General features: G+C 46.8%; 1 protein-coding gene and 1 long non-coding RNA gene across 2 annotated transcripts; one reads left to right on the top strand and one right to left on the bottom strand.

Moving 5' to 3' along the window:
- Positions 1–1911: 1911 nt before the first annotated feature.
- On the bottom strand, positions 1912–23106 carry KLHDC4 (kelch domain containing 4). Its single transcript, XM_083754540.1, has 13 exons — positions 22900–23106; positions 21279–21370; positions 20433–20511; positions 18302–18400; positions 16336–16472; positions 14605–14697; positions 13342–13501; positions 9519–9588; positions 8941–9149; positions 7034–7442; positions 4545–4676; positions 2898–4182; positions 1912–2668 (listed from the first exon to the last, which is right to left on the bottom strand). The coding sequence occupies exons 1-12, from the start codon at positions 23101–23103 to the stop codon at positions 4007–4009; spliced, it is 1860 nt and encodes a 619-aa protein (XP_083610666.1). The 5' UTR covers positions 23104–23106; the 3' UTR covers positions 1912–2668; positions 2898–4006.
- Positions 2555–8918, top strand: LOC310851937. The gene is made up of 3 exons (XR_014567916.1): positions 2555–2679; positions 2907–7493; positions 7854–8918. It is a non-coding gene; the product is annotated as an uncharacterized lncRNA (long non-coding RNA).
- Positions 23107–24113: the final 1007 nt, after the last annotated feature.

The following is a 24113-nucleotide window of genomic DNA, read 5'->3' as shown; positions in this document are numbered from 1 at the left end:
TAACCCCAATGAAACACCTTTTTCTACTAGCATTTCATATAGAATCATAGAACTGTTGAGTTGGAAGGGACCCAAGGGGACATCTAGTCCAACCCCCTGCAATGCAGGAATCTCAACTAAAACATCCAGGAAAGATAATCAACCTCTGCTTATAAACTTCCAAGGAGAGTTCATACCTCCTGGGTCCATTCCACTGTCAGGCAGCTCTTGCCATCAGAAAGCTCTTCCTGATGTTTAGTCAGAATCTCCTTTCTTGTTATTTGAATCCATTGGTTTGGGTTCTGCCCTCCATGGCAGGAGAAAACAAGCTTGCTCCATCTCATCTTCCATGTGACTGTTAGATCCCAAAACTAAGAATTTGTCAAGAATGTATAACTTGCTGTTGAAATGGAATACTCAGGATGAAACGGTGAAATCAGCTATGATTAAATGGGCACAAGATGTTGGACATAATATTATGATGACTGACTGGGAACAGTTATGGACCACAGGTACGAAGTTCACGGCATGTAATGCCCTAAGAGAGAATATAATGAAAATGATTTACAGGTGGTACATGACCCCAGTCAAGCTCGCAAAAATATATCACTTGCCTGATAATAAATGCTGGAAATGTAAAGAGACTGAAGGTACATTCTTTCACCTTTGGTGGACATGCCCAAGGTTTAAGGCTTTCTGGGAGATGATCTATAATGAAATGAAAAAGGTATTTAAATATACCTTTCTGAAGAAACCAGAGGCCTTTCTCCTGGGCATGGTCGGCCAATCAGTGTCAAAGAAGGATAGAACTTTTTTTATGTATGCTACAGACCTTGATCATTTTGGTTGCCCTCCTCTGCACACATTCCAGCTTGTCAACATCCTTCTTAAATTGTGGTGTACATAATGGATTGTACCTAAAAACATACACACACCTGTGAGGCTAATGTCACCATACAGTTAAAGCACATGGCTTCCCCCAAAAGAATCCTGGGAACTTTTGTTTGGATGTGACCTATGAGGGTGGAACACCAACCCTGCAAACAGGACCCCAGCTTCAATCCCTATCTTTATAAGATACCATGAGACATGTCTGAAGGGCACAGGCCAGTGTTGTGAACGGCCAGAGGTGACAAAGAGGGCAGAGCAACAGAAAGGAGGTAGGACCTAGAGGAAGACTGAAAGGCCAGATAGGGACCCCAGCAGGGCCACCTGTAGCTCCTGGCCCAAGGCTCCTTTACCCAAAGTTAAAAGGCTCTCAAGGCACCAGGACTGGGGGAGGGTGGGAATAAAAGCTCCCCCAAAGACCTCCTGGAGCATCAGGATGGAGGAAGCATTGCTATGTGAGGTGGACTTCAGGGGAAAAGGTGTAGTTCAGTGGCAGAGCATCTGCTTTGCATGCAGGTGGTCTCCCAGGACCCACCCCAATGGCATCTCCAGTTTGGGCTCCCTGCCTGAAACCCTGAGGGGGTCAGGGCCCCATCAATGCCCATCCATGTCGTCCCCCCCACAAAAAGCAATTAAATCCTTCCTCATTCTTTTTTGAGCACAGAGCACAGAGAACTTTTCTTGAACTTCTTTTAAGGGACTGCAGAAAAGCAGCATTGTGCAGAGCATTAAACCTTTAGCCGCTGGAGATAATGTTCCCCTCCTGCAGGGCAGGTCCCTTGCGACAATAACCATCTCCACGGCTGATGGATATCCTGCCCGTCAACAGGCGCCGGCTGCTGTTGGCGCCAGGCCCAGGGGGGCTTGTCCTTCGCTTCCTCACTTGCTCTCAGTCGCTCTTCCCGTGATCAGGGATCCTGCTCTGCCATATGGTACCGCGGGGAACAAAAGCAACACTTGGTTGTAAAGAAAGCCAAGGATATTGCTAGGTGGAGACAGGGGGGGAGGGCTATTTAAGCAGGAAGGTGCTGATCTATGCCCCAGTTCTGGTTTCAAATGGTGTTTATTGAAAATAACAACAATAATACTGAAAGTCAATAAAAATCAGGCCACTAAAAAAGAACGCGAATTGAATCTACAATTCAATGCCAAGTGAATTCCTGCGATTAAATAGTGAAAACACCCACTGATGCTCCTTCTCTAGGTTTATATATCAATTCCAAAACTGAGCAAATGAGTCCAATTTTGTTGCAAGAGTTCAGAGGAGTTAGTCCTTAGAGGCACATTTGACCCTTGGAAGCAAAAACTGCTATTTCCAGGGAATCTATTTTGAAACAGCTATATGAACACATGAAGCTACCTTAGTCCTGAGCTAGATAACACCCAGACTTAAGTCCATCTCTGACTTACAGCAGAGGGACTTTCCCAAGTCTATTCCAAGATGTTTAACTGGAGACACCAGGGATTGTACCTGCCATCACCTGTCTGCTAAACACACACGTGGCCTGCCACTGAGGGATGCGCCTGTTACATTGACTATCCAAAAGTGCCTGAGGTACTTTTAACAGGGGCCAGGTAACTGGGGCCAGAACCTGGACGTTTCTATAGGCAAACTAAAGCTATGGCCCTTTCCTTGCAGATGTGGTTGTGGGCTGAGATCCATTTATCATGCGAGCAATAAAACATCTGCAGCTGCTGTACTAGGATTGAAGTAGACTCAGCCCCACCTGAAGTTAACAGGACAAAAATCAGCTTAGCGGGCAATCAAAGCCTCTAGCCAGTCCCAGATTAGGGCTCTAGGCTAATACCGTGGTACCTCGGGTTACATACGCTTCAGGTTACAGACCCCGCTAACCCAGAAATAGTACTTTGGGTTAAGAACTTTGCTTCAGGATGTGAACCGAAATGTGCTCTGGCGGCACGGCAGCGGCAGGAGGCCCCATTAGCTAAAGTGGTGCTTCAGGTTAAGAACAGTTTCAGGTTAAGAACAGACCTCCAGAACAAATTAAGTTCTTAACCCGAGGTACCACTATATTCAGATCCAGTTGCTGAAAAATAACAACTAATTGAATGTGCTTGCTTATTTAAACTTGTTTAAGGGTTAAATACCTTTGATAGGGGCTGTTTTTCTAATTCCAATGAGAAAAGTTCTTTTTAAGAAATGAGGAATTCTTAAGACATTGTGAATGTTTATAAAATATGGTTCTGACAGCACAGTCAGTCTGAGAAAAAAAGTAAAAAGTTAATGTCTTATGAACCAGATGATGAACTTTCCACGGTGGGGCAGATTCAATGCTTCTCCAGCCCCCACCCCACCGTATGAATTCCTCCTATGAATTTGAAACCAGGGTTACTAAGCTTTATTTCTGCACTCTACAAGGAAAGAACTTAGGCAACTATCTGGGAGGAAATTCAGTCCATGCATTTGGTATGGTGACGTGACGGCGCACTAAAGCCGGCATGATATAGCTTTCTAAGCATGAAGAATGTCTGGCTTGATGTTGGCACACCTGTCAGAAGTAGAACAAGATGGGAGCTTGGTAGATCCCGGCTCAAAAGGTTTCCCATCTTCAATACTGCCCATTAAAAAGGAGAAAGCATCCTAACAGACAAAAGAACCTTTATTTATAAAACCTGCCAAAATGGTTAAGTCCCAGTTCCTGGTCTGATGATGGGAGCGGAAAACAGGAGCCTCCTGAAACTCTCAAACATTGAAATATCAAACTCAAAGCTTCCAACAAGAACAGCCAAGCTTTTAAGCACCTGATCCCTCTAATCCACCAACTCCCTCCGAGTGGCCCACCCAAGCCTCTCCCATTTCCTCTCCTCTTCCTGCCTCCCCTCTTTGGAAGGCACCCCTGTGCCAACCAGGGTTACGTTCACAATATCACAAGGGAACATCGTCCGGTCCCGAAGCTCCAGCAACCTGTCACAAAATCAGCAGGAGCGGATGAGGGAGAGGGAGAGAAGCGCTTGCAGGGCCAGAGGTGGCCTTCTAATCCTTGTAGCTGCAAACTGCTCCCTTACAGCCAATTCATTAACATGCAGAAAGCCAAATGGTAGTTTCCGCTGAAGATGGAGAATTGCATGTTTACACAACAGTTGTCCCAATGTTCATTGAGGGGCAGGCAAGACCTCGCTAGGCAGACCCTTCATGGAAGGCCTTTGCCATTGCATGCCCCACTTTCACCATCTTCTTCTCTTTGGCATCAGGGCCCATCTTCTGGCGGGCCAGTTTCACCCAGTATTGCTCTGTCCTGGAGAGGTAATCTGTGTACTTTTCATCAGGCTGCACAGCGGGATGATCTTCCTCTGCTGCAGAAGGCAGGAAGGGAGAGGGAGAGGGAGAGAGAGAAAGTGCAATGAGGAGCAGAGCAGAGAGGACCACCTGTTCTCTTCCAGGTGTAGCACTCCATAGACAAAAAAGATGCTGCACAAAGAATGTGTAATACCCTATAGCAACTCTACTAAAATCCCCAACAAATCTCCACTTCCTTACAGATGAAGCTTGAACTGCACAATTCGTTGCCAAATCTACTTAACAAAAAGTCAAGCAGATTACATTAAAGCTAACATTTGGCATGCAAAGTCAAGCGGAGACAGGAAACTCAAGCGTCTCCTTTCGAGCACATCTGAGAACACGGGTGCTTTTTCCCAGCTTTTTTCTGCGCAACTACCTTCATCCTCGCCCTCAGCATCATCAGAGTCCTCTTCTTCATCTTCCTCCTCGTCCTCCTCGTCTCCTCCCTCCGCACCTTCCACATCTCCCTCGTCATCAGACTCCGAATCTTCAAGCCATTCCTGAGTTTCTGCCGCAGCCATTAAAATTTGCAGGTATAAAAGGGAATACAAAGTTAGCAGCAGGAACGGCAGCTTCCCCTCTGACCACTTTATCTAGAATTTCATCACCATCAGGTGACCAGCAGCAACTCTTTATATACCTGGGTTTACAGTGGTGGCTGTCTGAGGCAAACAGGAAGTTGCCAAGGCAAGCTTGAGACTCATTGTCTCTAACTTTCAAAATTAAAAATACTGAACCTAGATAGGGGCTCAAGTACCCAGAGAGGGAGAAGCACCTCCTCAAAGTGGGGAGTGGGGAGTTGATTAACCATCAAGCAGGAGGGAAATGGGATCAACATCCTAACCTCACTTGAAAAGCAATACAGCCAGATGCACCAAGTCCACAGCAGAGGGGGGAGAGCATCTGCTTTGTATGGAGAAGGCCCCAGGTTCCACTCCTGGGACCTTTATGTTGGGCTGGAAGAGAACCCCCATTTGAACCCCTGAAAAGCCTCCTAGAATCCAGGGAAAAGATCAGCTAGGCAACTGTACAGCTTTTGGCGAATGCTGAAGATGCACAACTTTATTCCAGCCTTTGACAGCTGGGATGTGTGCGCTTTCAGGGCCCAACCTGTGTGTAATCTGCTTTTAATTCTGAATTTTTAATTGTTGCTGCCCACCCTGAGACCTGCTGGTGAAAGATAGGCAATGCATTAAATTAATGGTACAAATAATAATAATCAGTCAACACAGCTGCCTGTGTCCAGGTATCATGGAAGGCTTGTGAGCAGCAAAGGCTGAGATTTGTTTTACTTTATATAAAGGAGTTATATCCTGCCTTCCCACTAGGAGACGGCACTGAAGGCAGGTAGCAACCTTATTTAAATGACTATGATTAGCTGTGATTCCTGCATTGCAGGGGGCTGGGCTAGATGACCCTTGGGGATCCCTTCCAACTCTACAGTTCCATGGTTCTATGACAATGGTAAGTGGAAAAAGGAAGTGGAAAGACCCGTGGGATAACTAAGAGGAGTTTGTGGCTGGTGCCTGGAGCTCTGGGCAACGGGGGTTGCCAAAGCCACTCAGCCTAAAAAGGAGTCAACACACAGACATGACGACTTTGGTGGGATTAAGACAAAGGTTTCAAGGTCCAGACACAAATGAGGCCAGACAACTTAGAGCCAAAGGGCACGGAAAAAAAGGTTTTCCCGGGGATTAAGCCAGGCCAAAATTAGACTTTGTGTGCGCGCCCTTGATGAAATCCAACGCTATTCACAGCCCCAAGAATTAAAAACAGCCTCAGCTGCAGGCTGCATCCCCATCACCTGTCTAATTTGCCAGCCTAAATAGGCTTTTGTCCCCAGTCAGCTGCAGTCGTGTAGTAAAATTAAACACGGCAGCCCTCAGATTTCTAGGAATAGTTTCCAGTGCCCAGGAACTTGATGAGATTGTTATACAAAAGGCTTTCCTGAAGTTCTGACTGTCTGCTGACGCCTGTGGATGCTCCACATGCTCCCACTGGTTTTGTGTCAATGCTCAGTGTCTGGCACAGAATCAAGTATTTTAAGAATAAGGGCTTTCTCTTAAGTTTCTAGTCCTTATGTTTGCAGAAACAGGCTGGTTAAAAAAAAATACAATGTGGGTAGTGCCTAGTGAAATTTCAGAAGTCAGGTTGGATGGGCAGCAGCAGCAGCAAAGCTTGCAGCTCACTGGAATTTCTCATGGAAAGGAGTTGACAAATACTACAGAACCAAAGCCCTAGCAACGGAGCATGTTTGTGTTTGTGCCTCCTTGGTAGCTGTTCTATTTAAATCAGACAAATGAGCAAAGTGTGCATATTTTCTGTGCAATACAGGTAAATAAGAGCCTGCAGGATCAGGCCTGTGCTCCATGTAGTCCAGCATCCTGTTCTCACCTTGGCTGACCAGATGCCTGAGGGAAACCTGCAGGCAGGACCCCGCTAACTCCAATTGCTAAGTCGAAGTCCTAACACAATTGAGGACCTGATCAGATGGAAAGACTGTCATCTATTGGTAGAGTTGTGAAGAGGGTGGCAATTACTGTGTTATTTTATCCTTCTGGTCAGTGTTGTAGATTTTGCTTCTGCTGCCAACTGGGGAAGGGCAAGGAGTCAGAACATCAGTGTCTGATCCCTGGCTCCATCAGCTTTTGGGATTTCATCAGGCAGCACCGATAGGCTTTCAGAAAGCTTCAGCCATAACGACTAGCAACTTGTTGCTGTTGTCGTTTTAAAGAATAAATGCAAGAGAATTTGAATTCTTAGCATCAACAAACGTTGCAACTGCCCAGCGTAATGGCAGAAGTACAGAACAGAAAGCTAGCTGCAAGAGCTTGAAACAAAATATGGTAAATGGCTTCAACTTACTTGGGTCCATCTCCACGAGGACCTTCCATTCTTCCATCTTGTGGAGGTCAATAGCATAAAGGTCGTTCAGAGTGAACTGGCGGTCGCCCACCTCAAACATCCCTCCGTAAACATAGAGCACCCCGTGCTTGACTGCCAGCATGGCGTTTGAGCGTGGGCATGGCTCCACCTGCTGGCCGGAGGCCTCATCACCCGTACCATCCTCTTCATCCTCCGACTCAGGATCCTGCAGCTCCAGCTCGGGGGCCGAAATCACCTGCTTGATAGTCATGATGGTCCCATCCTCTGCCACCACCTCCTTGACGATCTCCACCGGGCCCGGAGGGAGCCGCTCCTCACTCTCACCACCTTCACAGCCAGTCTTTGCCGCAGGCCCTCGACGCCGCTTCTTCTTCTCAGTCTTTGGGCCCTGTTGTGGTTGGAGGGGGGAAAGAGAAATACTTTAATGTAAGCAGGCCGGGTAGGGGACGCGGGTGGCACTGTGGGTTAAACCACAGAGCCTAGGACTTGCCGATCAGAAGGTCAGCGGTTCAAATCCCCATGACGGGGTGAGTTCCCATTGCTTGGTCCCTGCTCCTGCCAACCTAGCAGTTCGAAAGCACATCAAAGTGCAAGTAGAAGGTAAACTGGCGGGAAGGTAAACAGTGTTTCCGTGCGCTGCTCTGGTTCACCAGAAGCGGCTTAGTCATGCTGGCCACATGACCCGGAAGCTGAACGCCGGCTCCCTCAGCCAATAAAGCAAGATGAGTGCCTCAACCCCAGAGTCAGTCACGACTGGACCTAATGGTCAGGGGTCCCTTTACCTTTAAGCAGGCCGGAGCCCAAAAGCAAAAGCCTGCACAACTTTTGAAAGGCAAAGCAGAACAGACAGCTGCCACCTTCCTGACAAACTGATGAAATTTGACAGGAATTGGTTCGTTATCCAGTGTGCTCTTCCTCCACCTCTCCACTTCTGTTGACAGGGAGCTGACCTGTACCACCACAGTGCCAGGACTTTACCATTCAGAAATGGTACAGTCCTTCTGGCACTGTACCACTTTAAAATGCAGGTGGGAACTGCATGACTGAATTTTTTAACAACAACAACAGCAACATAGAAGATGGTCGCACTGGAATGTAGGCTTGGCTGGAGGCTTTCCCCTGGAATGCTAGCTTTCCTTTTTAAGGACTTTGTGATGATACACAGGGAACATTCAAACACACAACTCCCAACCTGCTTTCTGAAGTGGTACAATCCAGGTTGGATGGCATCACTTGCATTTTGCTGAATGGGCAGATTAGTCCACTGTGATGGCCGCAAGTAATCATTATCTATTTTGTTTTATTCATCAATTGCATTTTTATCCCACCTTTCATCCAAGCGTGCATGGAGGACGCTTGACGTGGATGACTCTCTTCCTCTCTCTTTTATCATGACAACAACCCTGTGAGGTAGGTTAGGCTGAGAGGGAGAGATTGGCCCAAGCTTCATGGCTGAGTGGGGATTTGAACCCAGGTCCTAGTCCGGCATTCTAACCCCTGCACCACCTAGGCTCAATTCTCTATGTTACAAGAGGTCTGCATGGGTTGAATTGTACTGCAGGTGAAAATATGTAGGTTCTTTTCTTTCTTTTCGGTTTTTCTTTTTTCATTTGGCAACTTTGTGGTGTTTGTGCACACATCCCTGTTTCCTCTGTAATACCAGGGGGCTTGTAAACCAAAATGTGAAACCCTCAGAACTTGCACAGGGCTCTGAAGTGCTCAGAGCACTCTTTCACCGACATTTTGCACTTGCTCCAATTCTTAACAACAACCCAGCAAGGCAGGGCAGCATGGTTATCTCCATGTTGCAGATGAAGGCAGAGCTGGTGGCTAAAGACTGCTGGGCAAGAGTAACCCCATGGTTAAGAATAAGAATCTTTCCAGACCTTTAGCTGTCCAGGAAACCACCGGTTCTTCACCAAGTCGTAGAAATAAATATCGTTAAAGAAGTCTCCTTCAAGGTCCTCCTCCTCTTCCTCATCGTAGACCCCACCAAAGAGAAGGGACCGGTTGCTGGGACCCACAGCCACCGAGAAGCCAGACCTGGGGGTCGGCTTCACCCCTGAAGAACTAATCCGAGCCCAGGTCCACTTGTCTAGGAAACATGAAAGAGAAAAGGAGTGCTTCTTTTTTTTAAGGTGGACAGCATTTGCAAGTCACAAGCAAAGGGAAACATCATGAAGTCTAAGGTCAGCAAAACGTGAGCAGAGTGCCACCTTGGAATGAAAAGCAAGACTTTAAATCCTGCCTCTACTCCTCTGTCCATCCCATACCTCTGAAATGGCAGCTCTGTCACCCATCCACCTGCTTCTCCCACCATCCCACCTGTGGAAGGCCACCTGAAGAGCAAATAGCTCCAAAGATCTCATGTAAGTAAGTTAAGCCACTACACTGAAAATCGAACCCAGGCCAGGCCCAGCTTCCTATGTATGGAGTCCAGGCAGCCCTGAGCCCTCCTGCTTACCTGAGCTTTCAGCCTTCAACAGGAACAAATCTGTATGAAGAGTGCCCTTGTCAACGTCTTTTTTAATTCGCTGTAGAAAAAAAAAAATGTGGTTTTTTTAAATCTAGCTATCTATCCACTGCTTAAATAAAGGAAAATCAAAGTGGTTGATATAAAAATGCTACAAAATTTCCATTAAAAATTAATAGCTAAAACAGATTTTAAAACTGAATATAATAATAAAAATTAAAAAACAACAACAGATTTTTAATACAAAGTGTACATAATACATCCTAATATGTCTGAATGGGCTTGCCTAAATATACAAGTTTTTACAAAAGGCTTTCCTCTGCAAGCCTGGAACAGAGTTTACTGAGGCACAGAAAGACTGAAATGCAAACAAGGCAACAGGCTAAAGAGTAACCACAGCGTCTTCTATGACTTTTAAGGAGTTCAGAAACTGCATTGTCCTCTAATCCAGCCTTTCTCAAACTGTGGGTCCCCAGATGTTGTCAGACTACAACTCCCATCAACCCTAGCTAGCAAGGCCAGAGCTCAGGGATGATGGGAGTTGTAGTCCAACAACATCTGGGGACCCACAGGTTGAGAACCGCTGCTTACAATAGCCCTTTAGAAAGAGAAGATAAGGCAGGCTGGTGGCTTTCCAATATCTGATCTGCCATCACGCAGAAGGTGGAACAGGCTTGCTGAGAAACGTAAGAGCCACCTGCTTGGTCAGGTCCATCTAGTTCAGCATCCTGTTCTCACAGTGACCAGCCTGTCAGAAACCCTCAGAAGGCCCTGAGCACAAAAGCTCTCTCTCCTCCTGTACTTTTCAGCAACTGGTATTCAGCACTCCTGCCTCTGGAAGCAGAGCAGAGCCACCATGGCTAGCAGCCATCAATAGCCCTCTCCTCCATGGATTTGTCTAATCGTCTTCCAATTTGATGGCCATCCCTGCCTCCTGTGGGAGGGAGTTCCATAGTTTATGCTGCATGAAGAAGCACTTTCTTTTATCTACGCTAAATCTTCCAACACGCAGTGGATGCCCATGAATTCTAGTGTTATGAGAGAGGGAGGGAAACTGTTCTCTATCCACCTTCTCCGTGCCATGATCATCTCATCTCTTATACACCTTTTCTTTAAACTGAAAAATCTCAAACACAAAAAAGCCGGAAGAAGGAAGGAGGGAAGTCAGCTCTTGAGAGCAAGAATAAATGTAAAATGCAGTATGATATGTGTATGTATAGTATTTAACTATAACCCCCCCCCAATAAAGATCATCTTTAAAAAAAGAAAAAACTCAAACACTGCAACCTTTCCAGCATAGGGGAGTTGCTCCACCCCCTTGAACATTTTGGTTGCCCTTTTCTGAACCTTTTCCAACTCTGCAATATCCCTTTCGAGGCAAGGTGACCAGAACTGAACACAGTATCCCTCACGTGGTCACACCCAAATGTGGTTGTTCTCTCTAGAATGAGCAGGAATTAAAAGGATGCATGGAAACAAAGATGGACTTCACAAATGACTTTTAATGATAAGGACTAGAATCAAGGCTTTTGGCATTTTCAAAGGGTGGCGCTCTTAGACATGTTTCAAATTGCACCATGTCCCGTGCAAAAAACACCCAGCGAGATCTCAGACATGGTTAGGACAATCCCACTGCACATAGCATCTTGCAAAGGGAGCCAGTGTGGGGCAGTGGTTAGAGTGCTGGACTAGGACCTGGGAGACCAGGGTTCAAACCCCCACTGGGTGACCTTGAGCCAGTCACTCTCCCTCTCAGCCTAACCTACCTCACAGGGTTGTTGTGGGGATTAAATGAGGAGGGGGAGAACCATATACGTCTACCTGAGCTCTTTGAAAGATGTGGGATATACGGTAAATGCAATAAATTCATTAAGACTGTAAGATCTTGCTAAGGCTATATAGGCTGCAAACATACCTGGGTGTCTCCAGGTGTCAAATCCCCCAAAGAGGAAGGGGGGAGCTCCGTAAGCCCATATATAGCAGGCCAAAACCAGCAAGCAGCTTGAAGCTAGGCACTACAAGGCCTTTCCAGCTCCATGCTCGGAAGAGCAGAGTCAGACAGGTAACAACATTGTTACCCCACTTGGAACTACATTACCCTTGTCACAAACCACCAAGTATTTATTTAAAAACACCCACAGACACCTTGCATGCTTTGTGGTTTGTAGGTTGGTGCAGATGGTGGGAACAGGAGAAAGCAGGAAAGGGGCAAATCACTGGTGCCTTGCAAGAAATGAGTTCCTATTTTCTGCATTCAAGCAGGAGCTCCAACCTTTTTGAGCCAGGAGACAAATCTGGATTTTTGAGAAGGTGCTGTGGGTGCCGGGCACAAAATGGCTGCCGGGGAGGAGGGCTGGCATATAACAAAATGGCTGCTGCGGGGGTGTGGCAGGTCACAAAATGGCTGCCACATCTAAAAGAGCAGGAAAAAAGAGAAAGGATCACAACATGGGGCAGGCACCTACATATGTCAGCTGCTGCTGTGCTTGCTCACCCGGACAAGCTTTTTGCCCCTCTCTGCCCTCTGTAGGTACATGTAGGCAACCCCTGAAGCAGGTGAGCATCTGCACAATTGGAAATCCAAGCAGTTCCAACCTAATATGGCAGAACACACTAATGAGAAAGTCAGAAAATAAAAGTAAAAAGAAGAATGAACACAGGAGAGCAGCCCCATTTCCTTCCAGACAAACGGGATCAAAAGAAGTGGGTGGGCGATCGGAACAGTCTAGCTTTCTGCTCATGCTATTAGACATCTTCATTATGTCTCCCCTTAATTTCTAACATGTAGTCGACAAGCCAGCAGAGCTGAGCTGAGCAGCCACACTCCGATCTGCGTTTAGCTACAGTGACTTCCTTGAGGCTTGCCCTCAACCCAACCTACCACCTGGAGTTGTTTTGAGGCTTAAATTAAACAGCATCCTGCCTAGAGCTCCCAGGGATTGGGCAGGAAAGGAAGAGGCATTGTGGAGTTAGCAGTATAGCCAGTCTAGTTATCCACTAGGAAAGGCAATACCAAGGCCTCCATTCCATACCCTTGAATGATGAAGCAAAAAGGAAGGCAAAAGAGATGGGACTGGAGAGGCTCAAAAGGTGGTGTCCCTTTGGCTGTTCAGATGCAAAAGCTGCTAATGAGGAGGGAAGTGGTACATTTTCTGTACAAACTGCAACAGAGCCCAACTTAGGGGATGTGAAGCTGAACAGGAACAGAGCAGGTTGTCAAGCAGAGGCTTGACAACCGTATGTCAGGAGTGCTCTGATGGTGTTTCCTGCTTGGCAGGGGGTTGGACTCGATGGCCCTTGTGGTCTCTTCCAACTCTATGATTCTATGATTTTCACTTTAAGAAGCCTTGACCACCCAAATGTTCAGTCTGATTAACCAGACTGAGGCTCAGTGGCCAAACTTCTTGCAGATCAACAAGTTTGCGGAATGACTTGGGGCACAGAGTGATGCCCCCCACCCCACCCCGCCATGTGGGAAATCTGAGCCCCATGAAGGGAGAGCTGTCCCGGAAAACAACCAGTCCAGAGTGTGTCTCTTCAGTTATGTGGACATTGCTACAAATGATCCAGAGCCCCAATGAAACACAGATACCTTGCAAACTCACTCTTAGTCACTCTAAAGCAGTGTTTCCCAACCTTGTGCCTCCAGATGTTTTTGGCCTACAACTCCCATCATCCCTGACCACTGGTCTTGCTAGCTAGGGATGATGGGAGTTGTAGGCCAAAAACATCTGGAGGCACAAGGTTGGGAAACACTGCTCTAAAGAATCTGGAACAAGGAACTAAGCAAGTCAGTGTAAAAGGCACCACTCACCTGCTTGGAGTAGCCTCCATAGACAAGGATGTTGCCTTCAGGAGTGGTAGCTAGATGGCAACCAGACCTTGGAGCAGGGGCAATCCCGGAGGGAGTCAGCTTGGTCCAGGCAAATGTGTCCAGGTTAAAGGCATAAACATCGTTGTAGTAGATGTAATCTCTGATTGGAACAAAAGCAGCAGACAGAGGTACTGATAAGGCGCATGGTCTGAAGACACATGAACCTTGCTGAAGCTAAGCAGGGCTGTGTCTATTGATTATCGGACACCCTGCCGCTTGGAGCACTAAGCTGGGGCACGTGCCCACATCACTGGCACTCCCAGAGATTGCAATGTACACCTTATCCTTTGGAAGGCAGAACAAAAATGTATAAGAACACGAAACTTGTCAGGAAGTCTCTTGCTTCCTAAAGTTGCTGTCCCTGGTGCTGAATGTCCCAAAATCCTCACATGTAGGTGACAAGAAAAAAGGAGTCATTTCTGGAAGCAGATTCCTGAAAGGAGCCTGTCTGAATTCCACTATTTCTTTCTTTCTTTTTTAATGATGCTCCAGTCTAGCTTCCAGGATACACTCCAAGCTTGGCTTTAGATGCAACTTGTAAGACCACGGCTAAGAGCTATTGGTAAATCTGTCTTCCAGCAATCAGCACAATCCACTTCAGCATCTGTGTAAGCAAGCTGACACAGAGAATCCCACAAGTTTATTGCATGAAGGTGAACTTCCCTTGGTCCATCCTGAATTTACAGCTAGTCAGTTTCATTGGAGTTCTTTCTAATGTTATGGGAAGAAGAGATGACACTTTTTGGGGGCCACGTTCTCCAACCCATTCCATCACATGACAAACCTCCACAATGTCCCTAGTCCCTTAATTGACCTTCCTCCCCACCTCCAATGAAAGGGAGTTCTGAGCAGACCCATCTCTCCACAAGCCCTTGGTTTAACACATGGCACACTGTGGAAGAAATGAAGTCAATGACTGGAGATCAGCTGACAAATGGAACTCCATTGACCAATGGAACTCCACTGACTGGCAGCATTCAGAATAGGGCGCAATAAACAAGATGGATCTGAGGCAGGAATGGGGTAGCTGCTGTAGCCCTCCATATATTGTCAGACTCCATCTGCACAGCCATTGCTCAAGGATGATGCGTACAGAGACTCTAGCAACATCTGGAAGGCCACAGGTGAGCAGCCCCTCGCCTAAGGTCTTCTTGGCCTGAGCCAACCCTTTACAAGCGAACAAAAAGCACAGCGCCAACCGACCTTGCACTTTCGTGGAATCCTCCAAAGAGGATCAGCTGCCTCTTGCACACCACCATGCGGTGTCCGCTCCGACCCGAAGGGCCTCCAGAAGCCCTGAAACACAAGTGAACAGTCTGAGCAGTGACTGGAGAAGGCCCCCCTGTTTGCACCTCGCCAGTTCCTGCTTCATACCGTTTGGGGGGGGCTGAGATACCTCTGCTTCCTCCACATGTTGTTGGACTCCTACTCCCGGCAACTCCTGCAGCCAGCAGGACCAATGGCCGCAGGGATGGTGGGAGTTAGGACTCCCAACTACACCAGAAGGGCCAGAAGTTGCCCAACCCCAATGTGGGGAACAAGAACGTCTATTTGGCTCAAGCACCAGCTGCCTGTTTTTCTGTAGGCAACACACTTGCCCTCTTGGCTGACAAACTACTTCTCTCCCACCCCCACCCCTGCCCCTTTTTTATTTATTAGAAACAAAAGCTCCATCTCCGCCTCCTCCTCGGGAAGAGCTCCAACATCTGTGCTGATGAGAAAGTCTGTGGGGGAGGCAGCCCGCCTGTGTTTCACTGCTCTCCTGACAGCGTCTCTGTGTGTAAACCAACTTTCTGCTACTCCCTCCTTCTGGCATTTCGACTGCAGTTTGCAGAAAACAAAAGAGAGAGGGTGGACTAAACAGGGGCCTAGGAGGTCTTACTGACAACACAGAGTCAGACGGGGCTTCGGCAGAGGAGTGGCAGAGCCAGTGCATCACGAGCAGAAGGTCCCAGGTTATTATTTATATCCTGCCTTTTCTCTCCAAGGGACTCACGGTGCTGTGCAGGGTCCTCCCCCTTCTCATTTAATTCCCACGACAACCCTGAAAGGTAGGTTAGGCTGAGAGGCAGTGACTGGCCAAAGGTCATCCCTGGTGAGAGTTAGGGATTAGGGATTTGAACCTAGGTCCTAATTTGGCACTCTAACCACTACACCAGACTGCCATCTTCAGCTGATCAGATCTCAGACAGGAGGACCTTGGAAAGAACTTTGCCCAAAACCTTGTAAAGCCTTTGTTTGCCCAAGTGGTTGATACTGAGCTAGGTGGTACAGAATAGAGAAGCTGCGTACAGAAGGGTATTTCTACTGTAGCCCAGGGGTAGAGCATCTGCTTTGCAGGCTGATGTACGCAGGTTCAATTCCCAGCAGCATCTCCCGGTAGTGCTGAGAGAGATTCCCTGCCTGAAACCCTGGAGAGCCATTCTGCTTGTCAGTGTGGACAATATTGAACTAGAGGGACCAACAGTCTGAATTGGTGCAAGGCAGCCTCCCATGTTCCTGCATGTTCATATAAACACCAATGTGCAGTTTCATGTTTTAAATATTTCCTCCAGGTAGGAAAAGGTGATCACATATGGAAGACAGCAGTGCCTAATTTGCTAACCAGGTAAATGCACGCTTTATGTTGTCACAATTTCCTAAACGCTCTTCAATATTTGAAGACGCTCTACCTTTCCAATCAGTTGGGATCAGAAAGCAAAGACTCGCTTTGCCTACTCACTTATCACACCCCTCTACTAAGGTTGGGAAACATCTGTGCCCCCCCCCGACACTGTCGGACTCCAACTCTGATCTGCCCCAGCCAGCTGATAGGAGTTGGGAGTCCAGCAACATCTGGGAAAGGAAAAAAGAGACGTTTCCCACGATTGGACTCTGGCAATGCTGCTGCTCAAGGAGACAAGCAGCTTATGCATTATGCCACACCTCACTTACTTTATTTGCTCCCAGGTCTTGCTGGCCAAATGCAAGACCCAGAGATCTTTGTAGTGGTAAAACTGCTCCCCGTCTGGTGAAGCAAACTCCCCGCCAAACACCCAAAGCTGTCCGCCACCCTGAGCTACCACCACAGCCTGCCAAAGGAAGAGAGAGAGATAGAAACAGTTAGGGCAACTTTTGAGTAATTTCCAACATGTGCAACACATGAACAGCCTCTCTCATTAAACCTTACCAACAACACTGCGAGCTGAGTCGTGCTTACCCCCATTTTACTGTTGGGACAACCCAAGGCTCTATGTGTACAGGTCGTCCAGAGTTTGCAGATCTGAACCCGCTCCAAGCAGAAATGGTAATCCTAGCAACGGGTAGAGCAATTCCTTCCCTGACAAAGCCAAGCCTGTGACTTTAATAGCTGAAAGGGGGTGGGGGAGAGATGGCCTGATTGTGGAGGTTTCACAGTTCAGTGGTGCCAGATGGGTCTTATTGCCTCAACTCCTGGGGTGCATTTGGGCTAAAGCCTTCAGAATCCCTTCGTAATTCAGAATGGACACCAAAGGATAACAGTGTCACAAGGAGAGGAATCTAAATGTTCTTTCTCTGCAGAAGACAAAGTAATTTAGCAGACAGGACTTTTTCCCAAGGAATTCCCTGTCCCAAGATATACATCTGGCTCTCTCCTTGTCATCCTTTCACCAGACCTTGTGAATATTTCTTTTTCTATGAGCTTTTGGGTAGAAAAGTTGGTGGGGGGAGGGCGTTGGTACTGCTGCAGTTGCCTTGTGCTGGGCTTGCTGCGTTGAATGAAACAGTATTTTTATGCTTTGATCTGGGCCAAACAGTGCAATGTATGTATGCAAAAGTGTACTGCAACTGCAGGCCAGTGGTGGCCTCAAAACAGATCACGTGTAACCCAAAGGTAGGTCACGCAAAGAAGTCTAGAAGGATTTTCTTCTTCTGCTGCTGCTACTGATTGGTAGGGAGAGAAAAAGGCATATCCAGTAAAACAAATTTAAAAACGGGTCCAGGTTGCAGGATGAGGTTAAGTGTGGGATCCCAGGAGTTGATCTGTACGGGTTGGAGAGTCCTGCTCCAGAGAACGGCTTGTTGTGGAAATTTACAGCTTGTTAAAGCACCACCTGCTGGACACTGTCGTTTATGACAGGTAGAATTTTACAGAGAGAGCACACACACAAACATACACAGAGAGAGCCCATCCTTTTTCGAGCACCAGCACCAAACTCAGTGGGTTTCTCTAGCACCGTTCTTGCATATATGCTTATTTCCACATCTGACGCAAAAATAACCATGCAACTTTCTCTCTCTACATAAAAATATAAGGCTGTCATTGCTGTCCCCTATTGGACAATCTACAGTGCCACATCACAATCTTGGATTTGCATGAAGTCAGGATGGGGTAAGGGAGGGGAAAAAGAAGACAGGTTGCCCGACACAAGGGGCAGTGGCACGGGAGTCAGAAGGGAGAGACACGGATGGGGAAAGTGGTTTTAAACAACAGCAGAAGTTTGAGTAAAGCAGAATCAGAAGGAACTGAGAGGAAAATGACAAAGCGGAGGAAGCGGAGGGGTGAAGATAAAAACAGGACTGCAGAACCAAAGACAGAGGCGGCTTCAGAAATAGAGTTGGGATTGTGCGTAATAGTTGTATGAGTTGGGAAGGGGGATCCCTGGTGTGGCGCAGCAGCCCCTAGTGTGCATGTGTGTCTCTGTGCCTATATATTTATATGATTTTAAAGTTAAATATATGTTGTATTTTAAATTGTTATTACCCGCCCTGAAACCTTAAAGCAAACAACAAATAATATACTGCTACTCTGAGGCAACACATGGTATGATGCTGGTGAAGGAGGATGTCAGGAAGGCCTCTGCACCAGCTGTGTAACCCCTCCTGCTACTGCGAACCCTCACCTCCTAGAACTGCTTCCTGGGGCACAGCGTATTATTACCTGATGGGCACAGCGGCGTGGAGGGGGGTTGGGGATGTCAAGTTTAGCCCAGCTGTTCTTCCGAATGTTGTAAACAAACAACTCGTTGTACAGGAACGTCTAGAGGAAGAGGAAGAGGAGGCAGAAGCTTGCTAGAATATGTAGCGTACTCCACACACACACGTTCCTTTTATTTATTAAAATACTTGTATATGGCAATTTAATAATAAAAAACCCCAAAGTGATTTGCCACAATTATATCTATACAATTAAAAAAAAACCACATCAGCATTTATTTATTTTTATAAATTTATTTATTTGGTTTTTCGAATTAAAGTTTTACAATCAAATATCCAACATACATCATAAAAACAAGATTACAAAGAATCCCCAGGACTTGCCTCCCCACTTTTGTGGTTCCTATCGTTAATCATTTCCTCCTGCATGTTTTAGAATAATCCAAGTCTTTTATATCTCCATCATATCCAAAATGCACCATTAAGCTGCAAGTGCTATTCCAGTCCTACTAATGATTTTAAACTGCAACCACATTAAGATTTAAAATCATGGCTCTTATGTGTACACATAATCTAGCACAGAAATTTTTCCAGCAAACCTTTAAAGGTGAATTTAATCTAGAAGGGGACCAATGAATCTTCACCAGTTAACAGCATGCCACAGGATCAGGCCAATGATGCTGAAGACTCAATTTCACATTGATGCTAAATGAGTTTTGGCAACTCATAGAATGGTCAACACCACCCTTGCAGATGATCTCAATGATCAAGCGTTCAATGATAAGGGTTCTGGTGATCCCTAAGCTACCTTGGACCTAAGTTGCTCAGGCCTTTGCAAATTAATGCAAAGACCTTTAATCTGACTTAGTAATAGATGTGCACTCAGTTTCTTCTCTTAGTTTAGAGCAGGCATCCCCAACCTGAAGCCTCCAGATGTTCTGGCCTACAACTCCCATGATCCCTAGCTAACAGGACCAGTGGTCAGGGATGGTGGGAATTGTAGTCCAAAGCATCTGGAGGGCCAAAGGTTGGGGATGCCTGGTTTAGAGCCTACCCAATCCCTTAAGTCTTGGGAGAGGTACTGATGCCAAAGCATTATTTTAAAATCTCCCACCAGGATTTTCATTTTCCAAGCTCTTTGAAGAGGGACCAGGACATGTCTGCACCCTAGCCAGTGCCCAGAGCTAAACAGTAATCTATTGCATTCATAAAAAACTTCTAGTTACCAAAGCATGACCTTTTTTAGGTACTGATGGGTGAAGGTGCAACTCCTAGCAACTTTATACCTATCTCAGAAGGGAATCCTGGCATTAAGGGGATAGTTGCTTGGGAAGACATGGTGGAAAAGCCAAGCAGGCTCCTCCACAATGAGCGGACCTCCAAGAAACCTGTTGCCCCATGTTGAGAAATTATGGGCTGAAGGATGAAGTAGCAGAGGAACTGTCCGCTTCCCCCACTGCACCAGCCCACTGCACCAGCCCAGCTTTGTGCAGAAAGAGGGAGCGGTTGGGGGAAATGACTCAATTCCTATACTGCTAATTTGAGACCACAATCAGTCTGTGACCCAAATGTCTGACTCCGTCTCTGCAAAATTCATAGTCTGGATGTACTCAATTTGGACAGAAAGGAGACCAGCTCCTTTTGGACAGCAGCAGGAGGGCTATTCATGTGCAGAGAGGCCGAGGAGCTGAAGGAGATGCTCCAAATCTGTCTCCAGGAGTTATGAACTCCTAAAACATTGATGATGGCCAGGCAATCACTCTTGGCCCTTTTAATGGAACCTGCCATGCCTGTGGCAGCTGGAACGTCATTACAGCGGGCAGCAAGGACAAGCAGTCCCATTTATTCTGGGACCCTGAATAGCTCCTCATTCCAATAAAATAATTTTGTGCAAAATCACTGGAAGCAAAAAGTCAAGGCAGAGTTTATAAGCTGGGTGAACTGGGGTTAGGGCAGGGCTGGGGAGCCCATGGCTCTCCAGATGTTGCTGGAGTACAAAGCCCATCACCCCTGCCCATTAGGCCACGCTGCCTGGGGCTGATGGGAGTTGGAAGCCTGGCACCACCTGGAGGGCAACCACAGGTACCCTGGGTCAGGGAAGGGGGCAGGAGGATAGACAAAAGGATATACTTTACTTTTTTGCCATTGAAATATTCACCTCCAAAGAGGATTAGCTCATCTTTCTCAGGATGTGGCGACAGAGATGCGTTGAGCCTGGAGATGGAAAAATGGGGCAGATATAAGAAGGGGAACAGACTGGGGAGCTGTTCCATGTGTACCGTGCAAAAGTACTTTAGAACTTTATATAACTCCATCCTGAAAAACTTATGGTGACATGCAAAAGCAGCCACTTTCTGAGACGTATGAAAGTGGTCACTATATTGACGACAGCCTAGGTTCATTACTGTTGTCCATACTAACATAAAAAGAGGGGAAATATCAACACATTTAGTTTCAAAATCAAAGTATCATTTATTTCATTTATATCCCACCTTTCCCCACCAAAGAAGCTCAAGGGGCTCTTCCCATCCTCTTTTATTCCACACAACAACCTTGTGAGGCTGAGAGACAGTTTGCAAAAACACCAAACCAACAGAAATACAAGAGCAAACACATAGTGGTTCTCAACCTGTGGGTCCCCAGATATTGTTGGACTACAACTCCCATCATCCCTGAGCTCTGACCTTGCTGCCTAGGGGTAATGGAGTTGTAGTTCAACAACATCTGGGGACCCACAGGATGAGAAAGGTTGCAAGCAAGTCTCAAAAGATTAAGACTATTAGGTAAAAACAAGCATTTTTTTAAAAAAAGTTATTAGAAAAAATACCAGAGAATAAAGCCAAACGATGAAACCCCTCGGATCATTTAGTCATTCTGAATGCTGCACAATCAATGCTGGTTCCAGCAAGGCTGGTATAATTACTAGGGGTTGTTTGTAGCCCACACTTCCAGGAAAATATGACCCCTGTGCACATTCTTACCTTGGGGAGGGCGGGGGGCAGCTTGTCTCAACCACTTGAGTCTTCTTAGCATCCAGTGTCTGGAATTCCGCTATCAGAGCTTCAAGATCCTCCTTTAAACAAAGAGACAATCTGATCAAGAGCATTTCACAACCAGGTGCCCTCCATATGTTGTTGGACAGACTGAACCACAAGATATGTTGTTGTTGTTGTTGTTTTAAATAATTTTTTATTGATTTTCCAATTTTATCGACACAACAACACTAAATAATACATACAACAACAGACACACACAAAAGGAAAACATAGATCCAACTTTCTTAACCTCCTTTTCATAAGCCTCTTTTCTCGGACTTCCCCATACCTTCCCCTTCTTGCATCCTAGTTTCACAATTTTTCAGCAACTCTTTTAACCAATTAAGATTTAAACTTATTCAATATCACATTAAATGAAAAAGAATAAATATAGCTGTAATTATACATCTTCCTTTCCCTTCACACTTTAACACTCCTCAATTTTATAACGATTTTTAAGATATACTTTAAACTTCTTCCAATCTTCCTCCACAGTTTCTTTCTCCTGGTCGCGGATTCTGCCGGTCATTTCTGCCAGTCCCATAAAGTCAATCACTTTCGCCTGCCATTCTTCCAGCGTGGGTAGCTCTTGTGTCTTCCAATACTTTGCTAGTAGATATGTTGTTGGACAGACTGAACCATCGGCCAGCACAGAGTGAACTACAAGATCTAGAAGGAATTTCCCATCCTCAGATGATATGGGGGCTTATTCTATTACACTGTTCTCTCTCTTCTTGTTCTCTCTCACCTAGTATTGCCACAGCCCCCCCCCCAAAAAAACCTTTATTTTTAAAAGAGCTATAGCTTAGTGGCAGAGCATCTGCTTTGCATGCATAAGGTCCCAGGTTCAATCACCAGCTAGAGACACCCCTGCCTGAAACACCAACATCACGGCAGGGGTGTTTCCTGTTTACCCCCCCCCCCTTTGCCCTTGGAAGCCTTCTAAGCTGCTGCAAGAGAAGGACACTGAGCAACACCTTGGGAGGAGTGCTTCTAGGACTAAGACGAAGCTCCTTTATTATTTCCACTACTGGACGCTGCATGTTGTTTAAATAACCTTGTTCTATTTATAGTATCCGAATGTGGGGTTTTGTTATTATATTCGTTATTGTTCTGCTATGTTATGAAACTGTTGCCACGTTCTGCTATGTTACTATGCAATTGTTTGAAATGCATCCCTGCTTTTTGGTTGTAAGCCGCTTTTTTGAGCGTGATTTTATTTTGTGGGAAAGAGGCATACAAATAAAATGAATGAAACGAAACCTCTGGAAAGCTGCTGCCAGCCAGCACTGTGCTCAATGGACCAATGGTCTAACTCAGTATGAAGCAGCTACCTACGTTCGTATGAACTGCATTCCTTCCCCCCACCCCGCCCTATAGCTGATGCGCCTTTTTTTTTAGCGGGGTGGGGCCTGAAGGTTGCACAGAAATTCAGCCAAGGGGGCTTTTTTTCTTTATCCAGGAAGTGCAGACCTGTTGAGCTTCTGCCTGCAGCGAAGCTCGTAAAGGCACAGGAGCCCTGGCGGGAGGGGGGCAGCTCAGCTTCCTCGCAGCCCTTTGGGCTCACCTGCTCCTTCTTGGCCCTCTTGGAGACTTTCTTTTCCATCTTGGCGGCTGTTTTCTCAGCCCCCTTCACCTTCTTCTCCTTCTTGCTCTTCTTGCCCATCTTTGCAGCAGGAGAGGCCGCCTGGCCAGCCTCTTCCCTCTGCACGCAAAACACACGTGCCCCGACCCAGCCTGGCCTTTTCCCAAGACCCCAAACAAAGGTCATTTCCTGCCGAGGGAAGGGAAGGAGCAAAGGCGGCAAGCGAGATCCTTCTCATCCGCCGCAAAAACGAGACTATTGCCATCTGCTGGAAGGGAAGGCTCCCTGCCAGGCCTTCGGATCTGGAGAACAGACGAAGCGGGCTGATTTGATGCAAGTCGGTGGCCGCTTATTCATAGCTGTCAACTTTCAGATTTGAAAATAAGGGATCAGCAGCCTCACCTGTCCCGGGGACAGTCTACGGGATATCTAACAATCTGGGATAGCAGCGGGAAGCAGCGGGAAACGGGGCTGAAATAAGGGAATTTCCAGCAAAAAAAGGGAAGGTTGACAGCTATGCGCTTATTCCATTTGCACATGAAACTGTGCAAAGCGTCTTGGCAGCAGACACGGTTATCCTCGACAATACAGCTTGAAACAAGAGTGGTGTCGTGGTGGTTATAGTGTCGGACTGGGAGAAAGCACGGTTCAAATTCCCACTCGAACATGTTGCACACTGGGCACTTCCTCCGGCCAGTAACCTACCTCACAAGGTTGTTGTGGGGATTAAAGGAGGCGCCAGGGGCGGGGGACGACCATGTACCACCACCTTGAGCTCCTTGGAGAAAAATACAAAATATATTCTTCCCTGGGAAAGATTGTTTGTGATGGATAAAGCAACTTTTGTGCTGTCCCCAGGATGTTGTATGGGTGGTAAAAAGGTAAAGGACCCCTGACAGTTAAGTCCAGTCGCAGACAACTCTGGGGTTGTGGCGCTCATCTTGCTTTACTGGCCAAGGGAGCTGACGTTTGTCCGCAGACAGCTTCCGGGTCATGTGGCCAGCACGACTAAGCCACTTCTGGTGAACCAGAGCAGCGCACAGAGACACCGTTTACCTTCCCGCCAGAGCGGTACCTATTTATCTACTTGCACTTTGATGTGCTTTCGAACTGCTAGGTTGGCAGGAGCTGGGACAGAGCAATGGATGCTCACCCCACCACAGGGATTCAAACTGCCAACCTTCCAATCAGCAAGC

Source organism: Podarcis gaigeae, assembly GCF_964106915.1.
Source record: "Podarcis gaigeae genome assembly, chromosome: 8".
Classification (NCBI taxonomy): domain Eukaryota; kingdom Metazoa; phylum Chordata; class Lepidosauria; order Squamata; family Lacertidae; genus Podarcis; species Podarcis gaigeae.
The sequence above is the reverse complement of the archived record's forward strand: the minus strand, read 5'-3'. Positions and strand labels throughout refer to the sequence as shown.

Coding starts and splice junctions, on each gene's coding strand:
- KLHDC4 (XM_083754540.1), bottom strand. CDS start 23,103: ATGACCTTTGTTTGGGGTCTTGGGAAAAGGCCAGGCTGGGTCGGGGCA. Junction 18,401..20,432: donor AATATTTCAATGGCAAAAAA/GTAAAGTATATC, acceptor CTCTTCCTCTAG/ACGTTCCTGTACAACGAGTT. Junction 4,183..4,544: donor TGCTGAGGGCGAGGATGAAG/GTAGTTGCGCAG, acceptor TGCCTTCTGCAG/CAGAGGAAGATCATCCCGCT.